Source organism: Eutrigla gurnardus (genome assembly GCF_963514095.1).
Source record: "Eutrigla gurnardus genome assembly, chromosome: 16".
Classification (NCBI taxonomy): Eukaryota; Metazoa; Chordata; class Actinopteri; order Perciformes; family Triglidae; genus Eutrigla; species Eutrigla gurnardus.
In genome coordinates this window covers 18,049,184-18,074,916 of record NC_139927.1, presented here as the reverse complement: position 1 = coordinate 18,074,916, position 25,733 = coordinate 18,049,184, and the positions used below count along the sequence as shown (strand labels likewise).

At 43.4% G+C, this 25,733-nt stretch overlaps 3 protein-coding genes across 3 annotated transcripts in view; 2 read left to right on the top strand and 1 right to left on the bottom strand.

Annotated features, from left to right (window-relative positions):
• The first annotated feature begins 693 nt into the window (after nt 1–693).
• On the top strand, nt 694–6,392 carry serinc1 (serine incorporator 1). The gene is made up of 10 exons (XM_084030953.1): nt 694–850; nt 1,562–1,723; nt 2,040–2,233; nt 2,443–2,522; nt 2,956–3,093; nt 3,287–3,456; nt 4,300–4,390; nt 4,663–4,804; nt 4,957–5,181; nt 5,381–6,392. Exons 1-10 carry the CDS (start codon nt 812–814, stop codon nt 5,517–5,519), a joined length of 1,380 nt encoding a protein of 459 aa, XP_083887079.1. The 5' UTR covers nt 694–811; the 3' UTR covers nt 5,520–6,392.
• A 4,937-nt stretch (nt 6,393–11,329) lies between these two features.
• Nucleotides 11,330–25,733, top strand: part of nt5dc1 (5'-nucleotidase domain containing 1) — a 48,412-nt gene continuing 34,008 nt past the window's right edge. Inside the window, exons 1-6 of the mRNA XM_084029953.1 lie at nt 11,330–11,701; nt 12,606–12,697; nt 13,063–13,134; nt 13,496–13,605; nt 13,704–13,783; nt 13,876–13,957. Coding sequence (XP_083886079.1) covers nt 11,609–11,701; nt 12,606–12,697; nt 13,063–13,134; nt 13,496–13,605; nt 13,704–13,783; nt 13,876–13,957 — 529 coding nt within the window. The 5' untranslated portion in view covers nt 11,330–11,608. The remainder of the gene's footprint in view (nt 11,702–12,605; nt 12,698–13,062; nt 13,135–13,495; nt 13,606–13,703; nt 13,784–13,875; nt 13,958–25,733) is intronic.
• col10a1b (collagen, type X, alpha 1b) lies at nt 14,068–19,525 on the bottom strand. Its single transcript, XM_084029944.1, has 3 exons — nt 19,367–19,525; nt 18,800–18,932; nt 14,068–16,563 (listed from the first exon to the last, which is right to left on the bottom strand). The coding sequence occupies exons 2-3, from the start codon at nt 18,915–18,917 to the stop codon at nt 14,708–14,710; spliced, it is 1,974 nt and encodes a 657-aa protein (XP_083886070.1). The 5' UTR covers nt 18,918–18,932; nt 19,367–19,525; the 3' UTR covers nt 14,068–14,707.

Genomic DNA, 25,733 nt, shown 5'->3' with positions numbered 1-25,733 from the left:
TAAAGGTAAACCAAAGGTAAACTAGCCAACATAATGTCTCTCCATCGGGCCCTTAGTGGGACTGTATTTTCCTATTTTACAAACTTGTTTTAGAATTCGTCACTACTGTATTTATTCCAATAAGCTACTTTTATTTGTTTTATTTTCACCTGCAATTTCTGCAAAAATGTCTGGTTGTAATAATTCAAGGTCAACTTCACAGTGTTAAAATCTTTGTAGCTAAGTGCATTGGTAGCAACGGTAGCGTCCCGTCAATCACAAGGGAGCCCGCCCTAAAGCATCCCCTGCTTTATGGTCTATTTGACTCTAAATGGACCATCATTTACTAAATGAACATCATGCTGTATGAGACCATAAACTCTGTCGTTTATAACGTTTACTGAGATAATAAATCAAGTGAGAAGTGGTAGTGTAATTTTCTCATAGATTCCATTCAATCAGAGAGGAGTCACCCCCTGATGGCCACCAGAGAGCATGCCAGTTTATAGCACGTCAGTGTTGGCTTCACTTTTTCAGAACCGGCCTGAAGTTATTCATGTTGGTGTAAAGAGGTCACGGGAACTCTACAATAGATTTTTCTTGCTCTATAACTCAGCCTTAAGCGAGGATCCCGTAACTGTCAGGGCTGCATACATGTTGTGTGTTTGTGGGTCCTATAGAGGGCAGCAAACCGCTTATGTGCGTCTAAATCAGCGGAGCTTTTAGAAGCAGAAGAAAAAGCAGTCTGGGTAGCGCATCATCCATCTTCTGGGAAAGCACGAAAACACCAGCCATCTAAAGACAGAGTAGAAAAGAAGAAACATAGGCCATCATGGGAGCCGTTTTGGGATTGTGCTCCATGGCGAGCTGGGTAAGTGGCAGTCTTTATTTAAAAATGACATTATATGATAAAATGCGTTATCGCCGTTATTAGCCTCCTTCTCGCCTTTAATGCTGTCATGACTGCGCAATAGCAAACGGTTAGCAGGCCGTCGCTCTCATTAACTGTGGCGCAGACGAACATGAACGCAACATAGCCAGCCAGCCATAGTTAGCGCCCGCTCACCGTTCTCCCATAACGCGAATACAAAAGGTTTATGGTTAATAACGTGAGTCGTGAGGTGACGGAAGCGGGCGACACGGCCGTCTGTCTTTGTTTGGAAACAGGCTAGCGTTAGCCTAAAAATAACCACAAAAACACCGAGCATCGGTGCTTCGTCTCCGCCAACCGCTGTGTTGTTTTTTTGCCATCTAAACGAAATGTGAAGTAACGGCACGTTGCAGCTATTTTGTATTTTGTATGTGTGTGTGTGTGTGCGTGTGCGTGTGTGTGTGTGTGTGTGTGTGTGTGTGTGTGTGTGTGTGTGTGTGTTTCCCCTGTTTGTGAACATTTGTAAACAACGCGCAGATGTCGAAACATGTCAAGGCAGCAGACGGGCTGTAACGTTAGCCGGTAGCTGTTGCGTCACTGCAGCCATGTAAACAAGGTCGGATGTCTGCTGGTGGTGGAAGGATTCCGCCTGCCTGCCCGATAATAACAGCAATGACTAAGTAATTAAACGCAATGCTGGTGTGTGTGCAGATCCCGTGCCTGTGCGGCAGCGCCCCCTGCCTGCTGTGTCGATGTTGCCCCAGTGGAAATAACTCCACGGTGACCCGCCTCATCTATGCCTTCTTCCTGCTGCTGGGAGTGGGGGTCGCCTGCATTATGCTGATGCCCGGCATGGAGGGGCAGCTCAAGAAGGTATGAAATAAAATATGCCTTAGGGTGGGTTAAAAATGACAGTCTGTGTTTCTGTATTCATGTTACTGCTGTTCAACCCAAGAACCGTTCACAGACGTGCTCACTGAGCAATGAAGAGCTGAATACATCATCAATAAGCTAAATCTGAATTTTCATGACCAATATAGTTTGTATGCCACCTGCTAGACCTGGGTTTGATCCCCAACTGAAGTTTGTATGTACTGAGCAAAACAATAACTTGCCTGCTTTCTAATCTTAAGACATGTAAGGTCGTCCTGGAGCGGCATCACAGCTTCTGTCCTGTGTGCTGCTGCAGATTCCAGGTTTCTGTGAAGGAGGGATGGGCACGTCTATACCTGGCGTGGAGGGTCATGTGAACTGCGATGTGCTGGTTGGCTACAAGGCCGTGTACCGTGTTTGCTTCGGCATGGCCATGTTCTTCCTGCTCTTCTCTCTGCTCATGATCAAAGTCAAGAGCAGCCAGGACCCCCGAGCTGGCCTGCACAACGGGTGAGTCAACATCCCTCTATCCACCCACCTATCCACTCACACGTCCCTCAACCCATCCATTCACCCACCACACATCCCTCCATCCACCCACACATCCATCCAGCCATCCCTCCCTGAATCCATCCATCACTTCAGCACCAACCCCCCTTAAGAATTGAATCCTGTTTCTTAGAATCCGTGACTGATGTAAGTGTAATTGTTGTTTCCAGGTTTTGGTTCTTTAAGTTTGCTGCAGCTGCTGCCATCACTGTTGGATCGTTCTTTATCTCAGAGGGTCCCTTCACGACTGGTGACTCTTCTTGTCTATTATTCTCTTTTCCCTCTCTAATGACATGCAACGTAACATGCCAGTGTTTGTACCTCTGTGACAGTAGATTAAGACTTCATCATAAGTGATTTACAAAACCCCACATAAACATTTTAAAGAAAAACCTGCTGTCTATCCAGTGTTGTCCAAAGCCATGTCTAAAACATAATGAAGCATCAAGAGTTTTGAGGGCCCTAAAATGTTTATTATTATAATAATTATTATTATTATTATTTTATTAGCTCAAAGGCCTTTACACAACATTTTTGTCATGCAAAGTCCCACCAATATATACCAATATAATATAATGAACTGAGGGACGGGGTATCTGGGATTTCACAACATGTACAAAGCAGCAATGGTGGTTATTTCAGCCATGATTGATGAGACGTTGTCGGCTCTGTGTCTTTCACAGTGTGGTTCTATATCGGCATGGCTGGAGCCTTCTGCTTCATCCTCATCCAGCTTGTTTTACTCATCGACTTCGCCCATTCCTGGAATGAGTCCTGGGTGGAGAAGATGGAGGAGGGCAACTCTCGCTGCTGGTATGCAGGTACGGCGACAGTGCAATCAGGAGGCTAAGCATGCGGATAAACGTTTATTACTGTGAGGAAGAGATCTAAAGAGGATAAAGATAATATATGCATGCATACAGATTACATTTTGTCAGATTGTCTCGTAGCTTTCAGGTGAAGGGCTTCTTATGAACGGCCTGGTTAATGGTAGTTGTTGTTTTGTGTTCACAGCGCTGCTGTCGGTCACCACGGTGAACTACTTGTTGTCCCTGGTGTCACTGGTCATGTTCTACGTCTACTACACCCACTCTGATGGTTGCACTGAAAACAAAGTCTTCATCAGCATTAACATGCTCCTCTGTGTCGGCGCCTCCGTCCTGTCCATCCTGCCTCAGATCCAGGTGCTCTCTTACATCCACGTCTCGTGCTTTTCCCAGAGCGGTTTGAGGTTGCGGAGGCGCTACGATACTGTTTTGTATCTGATATTGTCAGGACGCCCCAGTCACGATACGATCTTAAGATGAGATTAACTTTATTGATCCCGCTACATGGAAACTGACATTACAGAAGCTCATGAGTCAAACAGAGGTAGAAAAGTTTAAATAAGATACAAAATCAAAATAAGATGAGACAATAGAATAAAATCAAAATGTAGTATTGCAATGTAATATATGTATGACCTTTTTTTTAACTGCAAATTATGCAGTTTCATCTGATCAGTAGTGCTTCACCTATTGTTTTTGTTTTTTTGATCGATTAATTGATAATACCAATATGAAAAATATAAGAAAAAATCCTCTTCCTTTTAAAAACAAACAAATGTAAAAAGATAATCAACACTATTTGTCGGATGCCTGATCATAAAAATACTGGACCTGAATTTCAAAAAGAGAAAATTCATTGTCATATCATAGCAACCATTTACCTGAACTGGAGGATCAGTATTTTTACTTTTGTCCTTGTCTTAAAACCTAAATGGGTTATGACGCAGATGTGTTTAATCACTGGAGTAATATGCAGTTAAGACACTCAAATGTATTTTTGCATCATTGTGGGAAAATAATTGAAACGCTTCACAGATTGTAACCCCAGTCAGTAAAGTTTGTTTGAGTCATTTCCTCACTGTTAAATACACAGAAACGGATTAATAACAATAAAATCACGTTACATTTACCGCAATGCAGTGTTGTTCAGTTGTTCTTTGACTGATTTTCTGACAAATGCCTGTTGTTCTCTGTGTGAAGGAGTCCCAGCCCAGGTCTGGCCTGCTGCAGTCCTCCCTGGTCACCATGTACACCATGTACCTGACCTGGTCTGCCATGACCAACGAGCCCGGTAGGATTACAGCATCCATCTCTCTCTCTCTCTCTCTCTCTCTCTCTCTCTCTCTCTCTCTCTCTCTCTCTCTCTCTCTCTCTCTCTCTCTCTCTCTCTCTCTCTCTCTCTCTCTCTCTCTCTCTCTCTCTCTCTCTCTCGCTTGCTGTTACCACGATGATCACTGATTCTTGTCATCTGTCATTATGTATGATGTCTCAACACTTATTTTTCTGTATTGCAAGAGACAACTGTGTTAGATTGAATTGAACATTTTCCCTTGTGTTTCACAGACAGGAAATGTAACCCAAGCCTTCTGGGTATTATCGGACTGAACAGCACCAGTCCTGCTGGTCAGGACCATGTGGTCCAGTGGTGGGATGCCCAGGGGATTGTGGGATTGATCCTTTTCCTCATGTGTGTCCTCTACTCCAGGTGAGGAAGTGCTTCAATTATCTTTCAACTTGTGAAGGAACTCAGTGTTATTACCGACGTGCAGGCTGCTTCATGAACTGCATCCGTGCGTCTCCTTGTGTTGCCGTTTGGCAGGTAGTTAATGATCTCTCTCTCCTCTGATTGTCCATCAGTATTCGTAACTCGTCCAACGCCCAGGTGAACAAACTGACTCTGACCAATGACGAGTCTGCTCTGATCGAGGACGGTCCTCAGACCGACAGCTTCGAGGAGGGCGCCAGCGTCAACAGAGCTGTGGACAACGAGAAGGACGGCGTCAACTACTCTTACTCTTTCTTCCACTTCATGCTGTTCCTGGCATCTCTCTACATCATGATGACGCTCACCAACTGGTACAGGTAAGCATCACAGAAAGATGAAGGATCGTGTTGCCCAGAGTAACTGTGGAGCTCTATGGCACAGAGGAAGAAGGGCATATTCTTAAATGAGGCGTTTTTCTGAGGCATGAGGTGTTATCGTTCTGTTATTTGAGCATTTTCTATTCTGTTGAACCCAGGCTGAGAGTAAACGTCAGCTGATGTGTTTCTGTCTTTGCAGCCCCGACGCCAACTACGAGGCCATGACCAGCAAGTGGCCGTCGGTGTGGGTGAAGATCTCCTCCAGCTGGATCTGCATCGCCCTCTACGTGTGGACCCTGGTGGCTCCGCTGGTCCTGGTCAACAGAGACTTTGAATGAAACACACACACACACACTTTTCATGCTAACATTCACACTCTGCTTCACCCCTGTGTTTTTCGTTTAAGTAAAACAGTAGCTAGCTAACCCCGCATCCGTCCAGCTGGAGGGGCCAGGGGAGGAGGGGCTGTCCCAGGACCGGTTTAGTGTGGTGGCTGTTGCCTGGCTCCTCTGCTGGAATGTCATTGTGAATCGTCAAGCAGCCCGGTGTCGTGGTTTCCCCCTACGCCATCGCCATTGTAAATACATCCTGTGTACTCCTAGTGGGTGGTTTTATTTCTCTAAAGACAGAGCTGCATGCTTTTCCTTTTTAAAAGCCTGATGTGACATGTACAGTAGCTGTAGCTTTTACGAGAAGGTGGACAGCTTTGAGTGGGCGTTCAGCAACAGCTGACTGCAGTATTACATATGGACATGCCGTTACGTGTTAATTAAGGCTCGGCTCACGCCGTTGTCGGACAGACTCGGTTGCGTATGAGCAGGACTTCGGCCACGACGCTGACAGATGAGAGCAGCTCGTTCACCAACTCGTACCCATCATCAGACATGAGCACCGCTGTGTAGCGTCGTGTGTGTGTGTGCGTGTGGTGTTATAGTCATCCGCTATCATGTGTGCGTCCTCTGCCGCTTGCACATACACAACAAAGGCATTCCTGTATTTTGTTGCTTCAGATTTGTGTTGAATTTTGACTTGAAATGTAAAATTGAAACAGATTGTTTGAAACTTCTAGATAACTTATTTGGTAGTGATTAGCATAAGCATGTAGTTTCTCTCACACGTTTGTATTATCGTCTCACCCTGTGCTTTTATCCCAATATGATTTTTCTCTTGACATGTAAAAGAATATTGTAACTGGTTCAATAAAACGCAGGAAAAAGAAGTCGCTTTGTTTCTTGCCTGTTTTGCACTTTTTTATGACATTTTTCAACATGCTATGCTGCCGACTTCCGGAGATATTGAATTTGAGAGAACTGGTTGGACCTGTGAGGTCACAGTGACCTTGACCGTTATCGAGGGTGTGAGGTGCGAAGTCAGGAGAAAACTCAGAGCTTCATATATATGATACGTCATCCTGAAGACTTTGAAAACTGGATGACAGATTTACATGTAGGTAAAACCAGATTTGATAAACGCATATGCAGATCTGATGGAATCTATATAATGTCTGTAATTCAGTTGTTTTGGAGTCATTCAACATCACAAAGACACTTTAAATATTTAATGAATGACCTGAACATACTTCAGAACAGCAAAAAATAACACTATAAAAAAAAGACAAAAGCTGACAACAGCAGTCTCAGACTTGCAGATTAGATGTACTGCTACCAGAAAGGTGCTACTTACAAAATGATCCACAAAGATACAATGTGTGTGTGATGTGGGGTATTGATTTAATAAAACCTCATCACTGGTATGAATCATATTCCCTCCTGATTTCACAGTTTAAACCTGATGTTCAGATGTAAATGTTCCCTCAGACCTTCACAAGCTTCTAATCAAGTCTTTTTTTTTTCATTTGGGTCACCAGATACATTTTCAGAATTTCTTCTAATCTTTTATTGAACATTACTATATGCAGTGCAACATTTAGCCACACGAGAGAGCCATACTGTTTTCATTGTTCTGATAATTGTAGCCTACCTCAACTTCAACTTCAACTTTACTTTATTTATAGAGCACTTTTCATACATGAACATGTAACACAAACATGTGCTTTACACACATAAAAAAAAAACAGAAAAATAGAAAAAACAACTACAAATAAAACCCCTCCCTCCCACCCTCCATACTACACACGCGCACACACAAACATATACACACACACCTGCACACTCTCACTACTGACAATAGGGAGACATGGCATGACACTGATGATTGAGGAAACGTTATCTTTGGGGCCATCCACACTGGGAGGAGTCGTAGGCTGTGCCACAGGGGGCACCAGTGCCCAGGCCCCCCAACCCCAACAGACAACAGTCAGCCGAGCCGAAGGGACCCAGGGACAGCGCCCCCAGCAGCAGCCCAGACACAGCTCCCAGTGTGGAAGACCCCCCTGAGGAAACACTGGAGTTAAAGCTAAAAACTAAAAGCATAAAATAGGATTAAAAAACCATGAAAAAATAAGTAAATAGAGTGACCAGCTTAAAAGGATAAAAATATATAAGATAATAAAATAAAACAATACCAATGATAAGTAAAACAACTAAAATTATTTAAGATCAATATCATCTAAAAACAAGATAGAAGCAAAAATATAAAATAAGATAGAATCACATAAGAACGTAAGAAGAATTTAAAATACTAGTTAAAAGCCTGATTAAAAAGGTGTGTCTTTAACCTTCCTTTAAAAATATCAACTGTCTCTGCGGTCCTGAGGCTCTCTGGCAGGCTGTTCCACAGGTGGGGGCCATAGTAGTTAAATGCCGCCTCACCATGGGTTTTAGTTCTGGGTTTTGGTATGGATAAAAGGCCGGTGCTGGAGGACCTCAGGGTCCGCGAGGGTTGATATGGTAAAAGCAGGTCAGCCAAGGCCGTTAAGACATTTAAAAACTAGTAAAAGAACCTTAAAATCGATCCTGAAGCGTACAGGGAGCCAATGCAGCGACGCTAAAACTGGTGTAATGTGCTCCCGCCCTCTGGTCCCCGTCAGCACGCGTGCGGCTGAGTTCTGTAATTATTGGAGATTTAAAATACTCTTTTTGGGAAGACCAGAGAGCAGGGCATTACAATAATCTAAACGACAGGAGATAAAAGCATGCATCAGCACCTCCGTAATGGCCTGAGAGAGAAACGGGCGGACTCTGGCTATGTTCTTAAGATGATAAAAACCTATTTTCGTCATATTTTTGATATGTGGAATAAAATTCAGCTCAGAGTCAAAAATCACGCCCAGATTTTTTACTGACTGTGCTGGTTTAAGATCTTGTAGTTTTGGTAAAAGTTTCTCTCTCTGGCCTTCAGGACCTATAACTGAAACCTCAGTCTTGTCCTGGTTGAGCTGTAGGAAGTTCTCTGCCATCCATGACTTAATGTCTAAAATACAGTTAAAAAGGGCATTAATTGGCCCTGTGTCATCAGGAGACACGGCGATGTACAGTTGTGTATCATCAGCGTAGCTATGGAAGCTGATGCCGTGTCTCCTGATGACATCCCCAAGAGGAAGCATGTAAAGATTAAAAAGAAGTGGACCTAAAATTGACCCTTGGGGAACCCCACATCCAATTTCATGGGTTCCTGAGGAACATGTATCCATACTTACATAAAGGCATCGGTCTGTGAGATAAGAACAAAACCAGTTAAGAACAGTACCAGAGATGCCCACCAGGTGTCTGAGCCTATTTAATAAAATGTGATGGTCTACTGTATCAAAAGCTGCGCTTAGATCCAGTAGAACCAACACTGTGAGCTTTTTATTATCAAAATTCCACCTGATGTCGTTTAAAATCTTTAAAAGTGCTGACTCGGTACTGTGGTTTTTCCTAAAACCAGACTGATGCTTCTCTAAAATGTTAATTCTGTTTAAAAAGTCGTTAACTTGGTTAAAAACCAGTTTTTCTCAAATTTTACTTAAAAATGGTAAGTTGGATACAGGTCGGTAGTTATTAAAAACACTTGGATCTAAATTGCTCTTCTTCAGAAGGGGCTTCACCACCGCCGTTTTAAAGGCGGTGGGGAAGACACCCGTCTGAAGAGAGCAATTCATGATGTTTAAAAACTGTTCCTCGAAGAATCCATAAAACGATTTTAAAAGTGATGTGGGAATGGGATCTAAAAGGCAGGTTGTTGGTTTTACTTGGGAGAAAACTCGACCAAGTGTCCTTGCATCAACCAGGGCAAAACTCTCCAGTGTTACCTCAGGCAAGGACATCAGTTCAGTGTTAACAGATAAAACTTGATGGGATAAAAGGCAGGATCTGATGTCCTTGATTTTGGTTCTGAAGTGGTCTGCAAAGTTCTCGCAAAGATCATCTGTGGGTGTCTTAAAAACTTTATTAGAATTAGTGCCTGTTAAAATATCAAAAGTGGAGAAGAGGAACCGGGGGTTGTTTTTATTGATGGTGATGAGTTGTGAGAAATGAGAAATTCGTGCCTTTTTGACTGTATTATTGTAGGTTTTGAGATTTAAAATCTCGTAATGAATTGTCAGTTTACTTTTCCTCCATCTTCTCTCTGCACTCCTGCATTTTCTTTTCAGTTCATTGATTTCAATGTTTTTTCTCCACGGGGGTATAGGTTTTCTTTTTATTGTTTTAGTTAAAAGTGGAGCTACTGAGTCCAAAGTTGACTTCAGTCTGCTGTTAAAATGATCAACGATAAAATCACAACGTGCAGGTAAAATTTCAGCAGGAGTGCTCTGTAAAATCTCCATAAAATTTGCAGCCACTTCAGAAGTAAGGTAGCGCCTCCTCACCGTTCTCACCGGGGCCTCCTCTTGGTAAAAACTGGTGATGTTAAAAAATACACAGTAGTGGTCAGACACAGCCAGGTCGACAACAGAGGACACACCGATGGACAGGCCATGGGTTATGACCAGGTCCAGGGTGTGTCCTCTGTTGTGAGTTGGCTGAGCGACGTGCTGCTTAAAATCAAGACAACTTAAAAGATTTAAAAACTCTCTGGATATCGGATCCGAGTATCGTCAACATGTAGATTAAAATCACCAGTTATTAAAATCCTGCTAAAAGAGGTGTGGATAATTGATAAAATTTCAGAAAATTCACTGATAAAAGAGCTAGAGTGATGGGGTGGTCTGTATATAGTAAGGCAAAGAATTGGAGGACTGCTAAAAGTAAAGGCATGGTGCTCAAATGATGAGTAACTGTTAAAAAACACTCCATTTGAGGTCAATGAGTTGTCTGTAATCGATGCCGTCCCTCCTCCTCTTCTACCCTCTCTAGTAGAAAATAAAAAATTTAAATTTGGTGGGGAAGCCTCGGTGAGAACAGCAGGTGCGTCAGTGCCAAGCCATGTCTCAGTTAAAAGAAGACAGTCTAACTTGTTATCTAAAATCACATCATTCATTAAAAAAGTTCTATTTAAAAGAGAGCGAACTTTAAAAAGGGCCAAGTTTATGGTGACAGGTGGTTTGTTGACTGGAGTGGTGGATTGTTCTGTGAGTGGTCTGAGATTATGAAAGTTCACAGAGTGGGTGTGGTAGTGTCTGATGTGGTGGTGGTGTGTAATGATTACGGGAATGGGTGAAGTGTTGGTGTGAATATGAGGTCCAAGTCCGGTGTTGTATGTATGGTGATCAGAGGTGGAACTGAAATCATAGGAGCATGGACTTCTACTATGAATGGCTAGTGTACAGTATATGCTGCTTTTACTGACGAGGAAATACCTGTTAACTCCAGCTAAATGTATAACTGATGAGAGGAAATTAAAATCCTGTTAAATAGGCCTGAATGCATTTATTTATTTGAGGTATCCATACTTAACTACGGTAATATGTTTTCAATATGTAGTTGTGAACGTGTGTTGTAAGTGGCCGGTTGTCGTGTTCAAGTATATACGTTGTGTATACGTTGTTGTGCACAAATTTACTCTTCTCGCGATTCATATTTTTCATTATTCTTTTGTGAATTAGGTTGCCTTGGTTTATCATTTTTAAAAAGTGGGTCCCCATAAAATAACACTGCTTTAGATGGGGTTATGTTAACGATCAAACTGGGCCTAGCATCTGTTTTTTTTATATTTATAATTGAATGCGCATTCCAAATTCACTTTTGCGCATACACACCGTGCGTTACGGTTGGGCTCCGCACCCGGAAGCACTGTACGCGCTCCCCCGCCGCCGCCGCACTCGCTTCTTCTCTGCCGCTTTTTTCTTCTTCTGGCACGCAGGAGTTTTTAACTCCTGGCTCCGTAGGGGGGTGCAACTCATTGACGTTAACCGCTCGGTCGTTATCGATTCGTCATCGGGGGGAGGAAAAAGCGGCCTCGGTGTGTTGTGTTTTTTCGCGGTAAGCACGAGCTGAAGGCAGAGCGGCGCGTGTCCAGAGCGGGTGACATTGACACATCGGTGGCGTGTGTGAATGTGTGAACGGCGTCGTCGCGGCTCCGGAGCGCGTTCACTGCGTCTGCGACAATGAGCGAATACTTCAGCCTGTCGGACAGCGATGTTATCGGCTTCGACCTGGACCACACGCTCTGCCGCTACCATCTGAAGGAGACTTCCAGGGTGAGTGTGCGTGCGAGCGTGCGTGTGTGTTTGTATATATATATATATATATATATATGTGTGTGTGTGTGTGTGTGTGTGTGTGTGTGCGTGTGCGTGCGCGCGCAGCGCGTGCAGCTACATAATCATACGGTGGCCGCGTCGCTTCGATCCGCAACACATCTGTATTAAAAATAACCCGTCAATACGCTCCACGGTCACACTGCACGGACAGGCTGTGTTTCAGTGGCGGAGATGCTGTTGAAGGTGCTGATGCTGCTGCTGCTGATGCTGATGCTGATGCTGCTGCAGCTGCAGTCGCTCCGCGTGACTCACCGGTTGAACGTCGTTTGAATCCTCCCCGAGGCCTATTGGCGACAGCATCCTATGTCACTGTGGGGGTGGAGGGCACAGCTAGGTTTTTATAACTGACTCACAAAACCTGAATCCCAGTCCTTCATTATGGTCTGGATCATCAGGCCCTGGGGTTGATGTGTGCATGTCATATTTCTGTCAGTGCAGAATCCCAGGGCTGGCCGTAGCAACGATTTTTGATAATAATATTAATAATTACACATAATAATAAATACTTCAAGAAACTTTTGAGAACTGTGAACGAGAATACAAGAAAATGCAAATACGCAAAAAAAGTGCAATGATAGACTTCCCTTTCAACATGCCTTGACTGTAAAACGATATCAATACAGAAAGTAGCTTTGGTATATAATAAAAAAAATATGATATTGGTTACTTGCATGTTGCATCACGTCGCAAATAGCAGTCGGTGTTCATCATGTTGCCAATTTGTGTAGTTGGAAAAGAAAAACAGTATATTCTTGGCATTCAGTGGCACACAGTCGCCTTGTTACAATAAGTGCTGCTCAGTCTTGTGAGCGATGATGTCATTTCCTCTTTGTTTTTGCAGCTGATCTACGAGAGCTTTGCCAGGTATCTGGTGGAACATAAAGGCTATGACAAGGACCTCCTGAACCTAACCCCGGCTACCTGGGATTTCTGGTGAGTCAGCAGCAGCAGCACTGTCTGTTTATCTTTTTAGAGAGTATTTTAGTATAGTGTAGTGTAGTGTATTAAGAGAGCTTTAAGAGGATGAGAAAACCTAATTTTACTGCAGCAGGATCTGATTGAGAGTCCAAGTTCTGGTCCTCCCATGTGCCCCTTCCCTTCAGCGGGCCCAGCACTGTGGCCCGGGCCTCCAGCAGCATGGTGGCTCCCGGCGGGGGGCGAGGCGGAGCACTGCTCCGGTTAACTTATCACTACTGCACATCGAGGAGAAGTGTCGCTCTGTGATGGTTGCCACAGAGTTGTCCTGGCTGAGTGCAGGGCAGCAGTGGTGATCTGTCTTTTCTGTGCTCTATTTCCAGTTTTAAAGGACTGGTGGTGGATCTGGAGGATGGAAACCTTGTGAAGCTGGCTGAGGATGGAACTGTCTTGCGGTATGCTCTAGATCTCAGCTCTAGAATAGATCTGCCTCCCATGACATATCTTCTAGTGGTTGACTGATTTTTGGTTGATATTCAGCATTTTCTATGGTAAACAGCCGTTTTTTTTTTTAAGCCAATTGGTACATAAAATGATTGTAATATAAAATGTAAATTTAACTTTATAAAACTTAAAGAAAGTTTTGTGTTATTCTAAATATGAACACTTTTTCATTTACTACAGACAAACATTGGTTTCAAATATGGGTCTCCTATATTAGTAATCATCGGCCCTGAAAAAGTCAACCCCCAATGTCTTCACTTCCTTTGTCAACGTTGCGTTCACTGACCGATAGAAATCCCCTGCTTGTTTTAGAGCGACACATGGAACCAATGAACTCAGCACAGAAGACATCATCAAACATTACGGGCCAAAGAGGGAGTGGAAGCACTTCAATAGCCTCAACACGTCCTTCACAAGATCTGGTATGATGTTCATCTCCACATTTGTCACCTAATATCTGTATGGCTCTCACATCACCTGTAGCTAGGTTTCTTTGACGTTTTTGTTTCGGTCGTTGCAGCAAAATACTATTTCTACGACAACTACTTTGATCTGCCCGGAGCTCTCCTCAGTGGAAGAGTCGTGGACATGTTGCACCAGGTACAATTTCAAAATGGAATATTTGACATTTTCATGTGGAGAAGAATAAAAAACATGTATTAAAATAGTATCTTTTATGTCTTTGTGAACAGCGAGGAAACGAGGTGAACTCCGACTTTTGGAAAGACATGGTCGCTGCCATCGATCACAATTACAACACGTCCGCATTCAAAGGTAAACCTTTTAATTCTAAAGCACCTTTTTACTTAATTTCTCATTACTAAAAGTCTTGTTGAGGACCCCGTACTGTAAATATGAATGACACACACACAACACACAGGATATTTTTCTTTTTCAAACTAGATGTTTTATTCTGGGTTTTTGGTCAGAAAGTGGTACATAACTTAACACATCCAATGGGACACAGTTGTTTTTGAAAAATGTCTCATCCTGTGTTGTTTTGCTGATCACAGTGCTCGTGAGAAGGCGCTGATCTCAAATAACATATAGTACATATATGAGTATTAGGGATCACAGTTTTGCAAAGACTTTGTATGTAAATTACAGGAAAATTCTTAAAACAACAGACATTAATAAAAACAAAACACAGATAAAAAGACGTGCTGTAAATGTTACAGGCGGGTTGTAAAGCACCACTTGAGATATCATCCAATGTTATTTCATGTTTTCACGTAAAAGATTGCAAAGGCACAGACATGGAGAAATGGGGAACGGGATCAATTTGAACCACATGTTCTAAATCTTTTACTCAGCATTAGAACCTCTGTCAGTCGAGTCATTTAGATTTTTACTTTGTCAGCAATTTTAAGACTCGAATGAGGCAGTTAAATTTGTTAAAGTTACAACCATATATAAAATATTTAATCTTCAATCTCAATTTGGAATTTTTCTAAACTGATCCTTTTCTCTGAGCAGTTTGAAGTTGTTGTGTAAGGTTTTGAGGTTTATTTGTGATTTATGAAATCACGTTGAGGCGATCAGGAACCCGGAGAAAGCGCAGTGAACATTATCTGCTGCAAATATGCCGTTACTCTCCTCATCGGGGACCTGGATGTAGACTCTGTCGCCGGGGTTCAACATGAGAACAGTGCTGCCTGACATCTGATCCAGGAAGCCTTTGTTATACTCATCATAGGTGAAAAGAATTGGCTCCTCGTTTTTATAGAGGGCCACCAGTGCGTTGGCACCATTGACATGCACATGATAGCTGAAATAGTAGAGGCCTGGGACCTGGCAGGTAAACACACCAGTGTGCTCGTCATAATGGTTCTCCCCATTGTACAGGACCTGGTTGAACTGAATAGGGGTTGCAGCTGAGGGGTAGGCTCTGGTCAGCACAGCACTGAAGGCGGACATGGGGGCCTTCATCATCTCATGAGACATCACAACCTCGTGGGACTTCATTGGCATGCTCTTCTCACTGTGGTAGACCACCTCTCCTGGTGGGCCAGGTGGACCAGGAGGACCTGCAGACCCTGGGTGACCATCTTGACCTCTGGCACCTGGAATTCCAGGTGGACCATGAGGACCAGAAACTCCCTTAGCTGTCAAGCCAGCTGGGCCAGGTGCGCCTGGAAGACCTGGATGGCCCTTAAGTCCAGGGGGACCTGATTGACCAGGGGCCCCGACTGGTCCCATGGGTCCTGGCCTTCCATTCTCACCACTTTTTCCGGGTCCTCCTGAGAGGCCTGTGTGTCCTTTAAGTCCTGGGGCACCATTTGCACCTGGGAGTCCTGGCGCACCACTATGGCCTTGTACACCCTTTGGACCCTGATGGCCATTATGCCCTGACATTCCTGAAGGACCTACTGCCCCAGGGGCACCTGGTTTTCCAGTGAAACCCTGAGCTCCCTGCTCACCCTTTGTTCCCCTTGGGCCTGGTGCACCTACCATACCAGTGTCGCCTTTGGATCCTTGTGGGCCTCCCTCACCCTGGAATCCTCTTGCACCTTGTGGACCAGCTGGACCAATAGGGCCAGGAGCACCTGACTGACCAGTGAAACCAGTTGGGCCTGGCTCTCCTTTCTGACCAGTGGTTCCTGATGTACCGGGGGATCCTCTGCTACCTGGTATTCCAGATTCACCTGTTTTGCCAACACCTGGCATGCCAGGGGAGCCTGGCTGACCAGCTGGACCCTGTGGACCTTTAGAACCCATAGGTCCAGGCATACCTGGGGTACCATTCTGGCCTGGTTTGCCTGGAGCCCCTGTACCTGGAGCCCCGGTATGACCCTTTGGTCCTTGCATACCCATTGCCCCAGGAGCGCCATCTCTTCCTGGCACACCACCCTTGCCAGATTCTCCAGGATAACCAGTGGCACCAGGTATACCAACTCCAGGTTTCCCAGGCATTCCAGTTGGGCCCATTGGTCCAACTGCGCCTGATGGTCCTTGAACCCCAGGAACTCCAATGCCTCTCTCTCCTTTGGCGCCGGGATAACCAGGAATACCAGGATGTCCCTTCAAACCAGACTCTCCCCTTGGTCCCATTGACCCAGGGATGCCAGCTGGTCCAGGTTTTCCAACAGAAGTAAGTCCAGCAGGTCCAGGTGTTCCATGTGAACCAGGTGCACCTCTGGGACCCATTTGTCCAGTTGCGCCAGGTTCACCCCTCTGACCAGGGAGGCCAGGGCTACCTGATTTTCCGTGGCCACCTGGGGAACCAGGTTTACCTGCTTGAGAGTAGCCAGGGGGCCCGGGGGGACCTGCTGGGCCTTGTGGTCCAGTGTGTCCTATACCATTCTGTCCAGGAGCTCCAGGTGGTCCCATTGGTCCTGGCTCTCCTTGAGGACCTTGGGGACCTGGTTGGCCTGTGACGGCTAGGGAATAAATAAATACATAGACACGTGATTTAATTATTCAGGTTTCATGATGACTCAGGTGTCTTTCTTTAATCAATTTGGTTCTTTTTGATGTTTAGAATTCTATTCAGTGAACTGTTGTGGGCTTTAATGTGAAAATGGTCCTGCACAGTATTCCACAAGTTGTATAAAATACAAATACAAGCACACAATATTTACATAACAGACATTAAAAGCATCTTTATTTTTCCCCATGGAAATGAAAAACTGAACTGAAATGTACATTGTGATCAAGAAAGTACGTAATTTTGAAGCTATTTTTTTTTAACGCATTACGTAAGATCCCTTTTGGTCCTTGAATAACCCTCGGTTCTACTGATTAAGACCACAACCTGAGTGAAAACACCACTCCCTATGATTGTAGGGCGGGTTGTGGGGACTGCACTCCTTTTTCCCAGGATATTCTTTCCCTGCAACTGCCGGTCTGAGGTGATGTTCTCACCAAGCTCATGTCCGATGGCGTGGGACTTGACCCACCAGCTCCTGTGCATTTCAGTTTTAATTTGCCGGCTCTATACTGAATGTATAGTTAGTGGTCTGTATGTTGTCAGCATCACCTTAATGCATTTCCTGCCACATATAGCGCAGCGTCTACAGGCCAAGGTCAAACTGATGTAACATTGGTTTGTTATTTTACTGGAGGTTATTTCTCACTGATCCATATTTCTCACTGAAGTCAACATAAAAAACGACAGTTTTTTATTTTTGTTTTTTTTACATTTTAAACTTGACATGAGAGGACATGAAATGAGTCCTCATGCCAGCCTGCATTGTACTTCTGGTGCCTTAAAACCAAGTTGTTTTCTCTGTTTCTCTATTTTATTGGTGAGGAATGAAACATTAGTTGCCATTTATTTAATTCTACAAAATAGCTTATGGATATATAATATCTTCTCTGCATTGCTGATAAAAAATATTTTTTATATGCCATAATTCTGGATGCATTATTTCCAACACAGAAGCATCAAATCCAATAGTGTTGAGCTCTCCTTTGAGTTGGTGTTGTGAGAGGAAAAGCCTTTGACAGGGCTGTTATTTTCAAGCCACAGCAGGCCGTGCCTGAAACCCCACACAGGATATTTGTGCCAGAGGTAGACTTTTCGGCAGCCAGAGATGCCACAAACAGGAGGTGATGACACCAGCCAGAGTAGCTGAACCACGTATGACCCGCTTGCAGAGAGCTACTCAGAGTTGCACCATTTTTTATTTGGTTGCCCCCTCAGTCTTTCTCCTGTAATCCTTCTCTCGCCCTCGAGAAGCTGTTGCTTATTATCTCGCCTCCAGAGTGAAGCTACATTAAATTTTGCTGTGGTTTGATTGTTCGTTAGATCCACCGAGCTGTTTTCTTTCTTTCTATCTAATTATGCGCTGTGAATTCATCACCACAAGGCAGTTTGTCGGGGCGTGCCTTCAAACTCGGTTACAACATCTGTTTTGGAGATTTGTCAAATTTATGCTCTTATTGTTGACTCTTGTTCTATTTTTACACGTTGAGGCAAAGTAGTCAAAACCACTTCAGAACCTCTTTGCAAACGAAACCGGGAGAAAATTAATTCTCCAGTGTCAGAGGCAGAATTTAAATCATGGTTTAGTTGGAAGGTGTACGTCATCCTGGCATTTACACTGTGACCACTGCTTTGTTCTTTTTAATTTTTTTTTCTCACATGCAGAACTGCTTCCTTTTTTATTTTATTTTTTAAATAACCTTAATTTAGCCGGGGCATGTGCTCTTTTACAGCTGTTTGCAGCAGGTCACAGTGACTTATTAAGTAATTGAATGACGAGAGTAACATATGACTTGTTTTGTTTTCCCCACTAAAAAGTGCAGTTATATGCAAGTGTAGGCTGGAACCCCATATTTTATTTTGCCCTCTTTCTGTTCAGGTAGAAGTAAAAGCCATTCAAGTGCAACTTGCACTTTAATTCGTCTCAATTTGCTTTAACTTTTCAACAAACATTACAGTCAGTAAGCGGTTTTACTGTGTCAGCCTGCAGTGATTTGACATGGACAGTGGGCTTAGCGGGAGTTTTAATTATTATACTGAACACAAGTAGATGTTACTCTTGATCATATCTCAGGGTTTAATTTGAACCTCCTGCATAAGTGATCATTTCAGCATATCCCCTTAACACTGCAGTATCATGATCGTTATTATAATAAAAACCCTGGTGAGAGCAGACATTCGTGACTCACCTTGACTCTTCACAGGGTAGGGAGACTTGCTCACTTTTGGCACATGGTAGTATCTATCAGGGGTCGCCTCAGCCAAAGCTAAGAGGACGAGGAGAACGCTCGTCAGCCTCAGATCCATCTCGGGAAGCAAAACCTGCAAAGACAGAATCCGTTTGTTAAAAGGAGAAAATCGTCGGCAACCAAAAGACCATGCAAGACGATCTCGGAGTGGAGCGCCTGTGTTGCTGCGCTTCCCTGACACTTGACAGTCAAAGTGAAGTGCATTGTGGGTGGCGCATCGGTTTAGTCTGAACAGAATTGGGAGATGGCTGCAAATAAAATTAGAATAAGTTGACAACATTACACTTTTCTATCAGTTTCCAGCCACTATGTAAAAAAAGCATCTAACACCAATCAGAACTTAACTTCGCCCCAAAATCTCTCCCAGTGTAAACACAGCCACAGCACATGGCTCATTACACATGCAATGCCATCAGTGCTCCATCAGCGACAGCCAGGCTGCATTTGGGAATCCCCCAGCTAGCTCTGACCTGGAATCAGAAAGAATAAGAAAAAAAGCCACCTTACCGGCAAGGTTTAAGCTCCAGCAGAAACAGCAGTGGAGGGGAGTCGGGAGGCTGCTGTCCCGGCACTGTGCTGTTATATCCTTAGATGTGGAGTCCGTCTGTCTGAGCGGCAGCTGCTTCTTCCCAGGGCACCGGGCTCAAGGTATTTATACCAAGCCGGTCTCCAGAGTCGTGGAGGATTTACCTTGCGTGGAAGGCCCTCCCTGCTCTGATGTCATCCTTAATGATGGGTGCCGTGTCTCGAGAGGGAGGACCGTCACTCTGAAGTGACAGGCTCTCCTTCCCTCTCCTCTGCGTCTCCTCTGCGTCTCCTGTCTCGCCCTTCATCTGGTTCCCTCTGTCTGTGTGGAGCAGCGAAGAGAGATCCCTGTCAATGTCCCTTTTGGTGACATTTTAACATAAGTTGGTTTCTTCTTGCTCTCCTTGCTTGAAGTTATATCTGTGACATGCGGTCATGTAGATTTTGAAGTTAAATTCCATCAGTCACATGCACACATTAATCACTGTGTTTGCACTTTTTTGACAGATGAGTCAGGAGTGTTGCACTTTTATTTTTAGCCTGGGTTTGCATTTTTTACTGCACAAACACAGACGTTTATGGCTAAAAACATCATGTTATTGACAATGTGGCTTGAGTTTTTTTCTGGAAAAGTAAAGACTGTGCAAGTCTGATGATATTTTCTTCCAGTCTGAAGACTCTATATTGGCGAGGCTGTGGTAGACCCCATGCACCACACTGCTATTATGTGTTACTTTTGGTTCAATCCGAAATGACGCCCAGCTACTTCTGTTTTTTCACAGTTTTGTTTATTTAAAATTTCCGACACACACGTGGATCAGCAGTTCACTATTGAGGTTTAAATGCCCATTTCCAGACAGTACCGAGGTGAATACCTCTATACATGGGGAAACAGAAAGACAGTATATTGAAAATAAGCTGATGCTGTGAAGTTGTGTAATTTCAATGTTTGACAGACAGCAGGCATTTGATTTTGTTCGGATTGAAATGTCCCATCGGGAAGTCTGTCATGATGCTGGCAGGTCTGGGTAACCTCTCTGTGATTTGTGCAAACTGGTGTGTGGTTTGCTGCAGAGATCCACTGTGCAGCTTTAGGGCACTAGGGGGCAGTAGTGAGGTTTTGTTCTAAGTTGCTACCTGCTTCGTCCTCTCAGGAGCTTCTGGTCTTGAGTTCAGATTCACTGAGCTGCAGCAGCAGAGGAGCTCACAGTCGTGAATGTACAAACACGTAGGTTTTAGTCCCCAGCAGGTATTTTCTTGCGTACACTGAGGTAGTAAATCATAATTTCATCGTCTGGAATCGTATCATAATCTCTGTTTCCAGACTTTCTCAAAAACATCATTGGTCAGTTAATATTGCAGTCTTGTTGTTACTTAAAGGCGCAGTGTGTAATATCTGGTAACGTGCTCCAAATAAACAGGGGCTATAATGCAATCTCTACTACAAGGTCCATACAATCTATCAGGGCAAGAACATGCAATAGTCGACCAAACTGCTGAATTGCTACCTTTCTTGGTGCGTTAACTGTTGATCAGCAGATCTGGCAGGACTGTGTATTGTTTCACCCAGCTGGCTAGCTTAGCATAGCACAAAGACTGGAAAGAGAGAGAAACGGTGAGTATTTCATGGCATGAAGCGGTGGCTTCATGGGATCTCAGCTCGTTGCCTGAATATAATATAATATAATATATATATATATATATATATATATATATATATATACATATATGTTTCTGATATTTGTCCCAAAAAGGAGTGAGAGTACAAATACATCAACAGCTATTCTCTGCATAGTGAAATGGTGTGATAATTTGTCTGCGATGAACAAATCTCCAGCTCATGTACTGCAGAATCTGCCTTAAAGCTTCTACATGTTCCCTGTGAATAGTTTTTACATGTATTAATAGTTTGTGGGTGCTGATCGAACATCACAGATATTAAGGTTATTGTTAATATGATAGCAATTTATTTTCCAGCAATCGTGGGAGCAGCAGGTTGCTGACTGCGGTCCAATAATAATGACCAAAAAAACCCCCAAATAATGTGGTGAATTGAAAAGAAATCTACTGCCAGCATAAGAATATTCTGCATTTCCAACACAGATCAGCTTGTTTCAAAAATTTGATCAAGAAAGAGAGTTTGAAAGTGGGAGGTGGGGTTTGCATCGTAAAAATAATTTTAACCTGGTTTTTCATCTTCATCAACTTTACAACAGCCCTAATTGGTCGACGCTGCTGTGTAATTTATCCTTGGGTTTGGAAAAAGCTCATCTTCCCTTCATTTAAACTGTCAACGTCTCAGCAGATGAGTGCTCAGCGAGCCATGGGCATCTTTGGTAAACTCTTAGAATTAAATGACAGAGCAGTGTGTGTGTGTGTGTGTGTTTGGGGGGTGGTGGAGTCAGCACTTAACAACTTTCTAAGATGCCGATATGCCACCGCATCTCATCATGAAAGTGGCCGACACCGCAGTGAGGCACGGCTGCTTTTTTCATTTCATTTGGGTCTTTTTTTTTTTTTTTTTTTGGTGTGTCAGAATTAATGCCTCTCCTATCTAAATCTGGACACAGTGAGGTTTAATGTAAACGGCTACTTAGATTTCTGGTTAAGCTCGTGCTGTGTACGGAGAAAAGTGCATAAACATGTCATTAGGATGAGAAACCTTTACGGTATGGAAAGCGGTTCAGATAGAGCCTGATGTGAAGTTCTCCTGTGTTACCCTGGACACCTTCTGACAGCAGGGTGGGTGGTTTTTCTGGGAAGGGTCTGCTTTAACTATTGTTTTTGCCCCTTCCAAACGTCTTTACATGCTGCTGCTGCACGCCAGACATGACTTAATACTCCGTCAGTGGCTTTAATTAACTCTGCTGATGACGGGGTCGTCCTCCAACATGCACAGCCTCTGTTTTCCACATCATGCTGAAACAATGCATGTGCTTAAGTCACAATGTGCCTTAATTATTTTTGATGGAGTGTATTTTGTACCCTGGTCATTTAAGGAAACCAAATCAAACTTGAGCTTTCATTTTCTGTTTTTTCTGGTTTTTTTCTGAACTTAGCGACATAAAAAAGAAAGTTTATTTAAGTTATATTGGTGTTTATTTAAGTAATATTGGTTGTTTTGTTTTTCTTTGATACTTTACATATCTTTCATATATATATATATATATATATATATATATATATATATATATATATATATATTTCAATTCAATTAAAAAAATGTATTTGTCCCCCGGGGGGCAATTAAGGTAATAATAAATATTTCCGTCACAATTTAGTGTTATTTTCTTTTTAATTTATAAAGGACACAGGTTTCATGTTTTATACAGATGGTGAATATATTCCAACAAACCATATTTCCATATAATGTATTTTGGCAGTGATGCCCAATATAGATATTTCCGTAGTTGTATTTGTCAGTTGTTTGACTGCGTCGTTGTCCCCAGTTGAGTTTTTTGTTTGTGGGGGGGGGGGGGTAATTGCAGGTTGATGTGTGTATTCCAGCAGAGAAGAGTGGGAAGTAGGAGCTAAAGATAGAGTGTTTGAGCTGGGAAGTGACGGTGGTTCAGATTTAACGTTTTAATATCCAAATGCCACTAAGAGGCACTTAGAGCTTTATGAATGGAAGGACCAAAGCTGGACCTCCTGGGTTAGTGTTAGCTACAATTACAGAGACCCAAAGACAAAAAAAATCCTGGTTGAGAGTTTGACCAACCTGAGGCTAGCTGGAATTCAGAATAGCAACCAAAAAGCCTTCACTGCATCCCTTACCCAAGTCATTTTGACATTATGGAAAGGTCGGTCTCATGAGAAAGAAGAATTAAAGTCAGAGACCCTGAATTTGTTTGGTTGCCAAATTAGATTTTGCTCTAGTTTCAGGATTTATTTCTGGAGCTGGTAATGGGTTACTTTAAAGCCAGTCTTCTTAATCAAAGCCGAAGTAAGTGCTATAATGACCAGCACTTTTCATTTTTACTGTTCCTCCCACAACAGCTCATTGTCAGCAGCTTTTACTGCGTCGGTGTTGCAATTCCTTCATCCAGCAGCTTGAAGAAGAAGATCTCCAAAGCAATCTTCGTCTTCGTCTTTGTTGCCACAAGTGTGGGAAATTACCTTACCCCACAATACTTTTTTTGTATGACACATAGGACACACATCTTATCCAGTGAAAAACAACAAAACAATCTTAAATGAGGTGATCATAAATCTGAGGTCATATATAAAAAAAACAGCAACATTGTCTGACGATATTCACGATTATCCCGATAATGGAAATTCACCACAACATCAACTTATTTCCATTGTGGTCCTCGATGAAGATGACAGACGTGCATTTGAAATTGTTATGAAGATAAAAGTACGTGCCCAAAATAAGCACCTATTCACTATAGTGCTCTACATTTACCGTCCCCCATTTCATTTGAGCATCAGCAAGTGTGTGTCCGCTATGTTGTGCCCTCAAGGATTCCATAATGCTTAAACGCAATAAATTATACGGATGATTAAAGTTACTTGCAGCGGCTCATGTAGTTTTATTAATGCTGAATTAATTCATTATGAATCAGAAGGGCACTTGGGAGAGCGCAGATCTCCACCAAGGCCATTTCCACAAGTTAAATATAATTTGTGTGTCCGCCCTGTGATTCGGATCCGCTCCAGGACCTAATGAGTTCTTCCTTGACCCATGCTTCAACCTTCCAACTGTGCATCATGAAAATCAGGGCCTGTAGTTTTGCTGCGATGCTGCTGACAAACCAACCGAAAACACAACCTCCTCGGCAGAGGTAATGAACACAGATGTTAGCCCCATCTAAGTGGACGTGTGTTGAAATTAAGGAAATGTTGCGTGGAGAAAAAGGGGGCTAAATATGTGCAAAATTTAAGGAGCTGAAAAATGCAATGAGGTCATCCAATAACTTCAATAAACAGGGAGGGACGTAAATGCAGGCTTTTGGCAGTTTCCGGGGCACCATAGCACGTTAGAACTGCACAAGTCTATCGTGAGATCCTTCTTTCAATGAAACTCCTGTAGGTTTTACAACGACAGGCGACCTGCTCGCAAACTGAAGGGTTGCTGACCGCCGCATCCTGTTGGCCCGCTCTGGGATCGGAAACAATAATGTTTACCATGTGCTTCTATGGTTTTTACGCTTGGAACTTGTCCCGTGTATGGGATTCCATAGTCCACTGTAAGAGAATGTCAGTTTTACTGCTGCAGGTAGGGATGTCACGCAGGGGGAACACAGATGCTAATTAATAACTTTAATTACGACCCTGTTCCATTAAGGTCAGCCGGATCCCTGGTATTGTCCCCGCTGATTCAATGGAATGGCTTTGACACGACAAGGAATGGGAGCATAATAAAGTTAATCAACTACACCTACCTTGCAGTTATGCGTCACAGTGGCTGCTGTGAAAAGAGCATATCATGTTGAAATCAGCAGGAGGAGAGCTAATTAACATTAGCTGTTAGCAGCTAGCTTACGGTAGCTGGTAGCAGCTAGATAACGTTAGCTGGTAGCAGCTAGCTAACGGTGGGCGGCACAGTCCTACAGAGCTAACCAGTAACGTCAACGGAGGTTGCATGGAGTTTCGCTATGATGCGTTCAAGCTCTGTTCAGTAAAAACTAGCATTAAATTAAAATGTTTTCATAAAGTGGTCAAATGTAATCTTGTAAAATGTAGTATGGAATTATTACTTTTCTAACACTAGCTCTAAATGTTTGTTGTTTTGTTTTGTCTGGGTTTTTTCACTGGTGTTGGTGTCACTTCGGTGTCAGACCTTTGTAGTTGTCCCTGGTCCTGGTCCTGGTCCTAGTCCTCCAGCGTGTCTGGGCAGCACACAGGACTCAGTGTAGAGGTGTTGTTAGTGGCGAGAAAAGGTGTCAGGGGCCAAACCCAACAGGCTTTAACAGCTCCAACGCCATTATGTTTATGTTTCTCTGGAAGGAGTGTCGGTGTTTACCAAATTATGCAGAGCTCAAAATAATTATGGTGCACAAAGATAAGAATGGAAAGAGGGATGCTTGGAGCTCCTGTGGACATCATAGGCAAACATATTCAAGAGTCTTCCGTTCTACTGTTTTTTATGGATTTTGAGACGCTCTGGAAACGTGACGGGGAGCCAATCATGTGACAGCACTGTTGTTGTTGTTTTTGTATTCATTTTTCTTTCCTTTCACACTCAACGAAATTTAAGGTGACAACTACAATGTTGTCAGCTCCAGAAAATTCACAGTGTCCAAACCTTTCCCTGAATTGTAATGAACACAAAAAGACTGAACGGATGTGTCGGCCCAGTACCACAAACGAGTCCTCGAATCGTGATTGACAGGTCGCTACCACG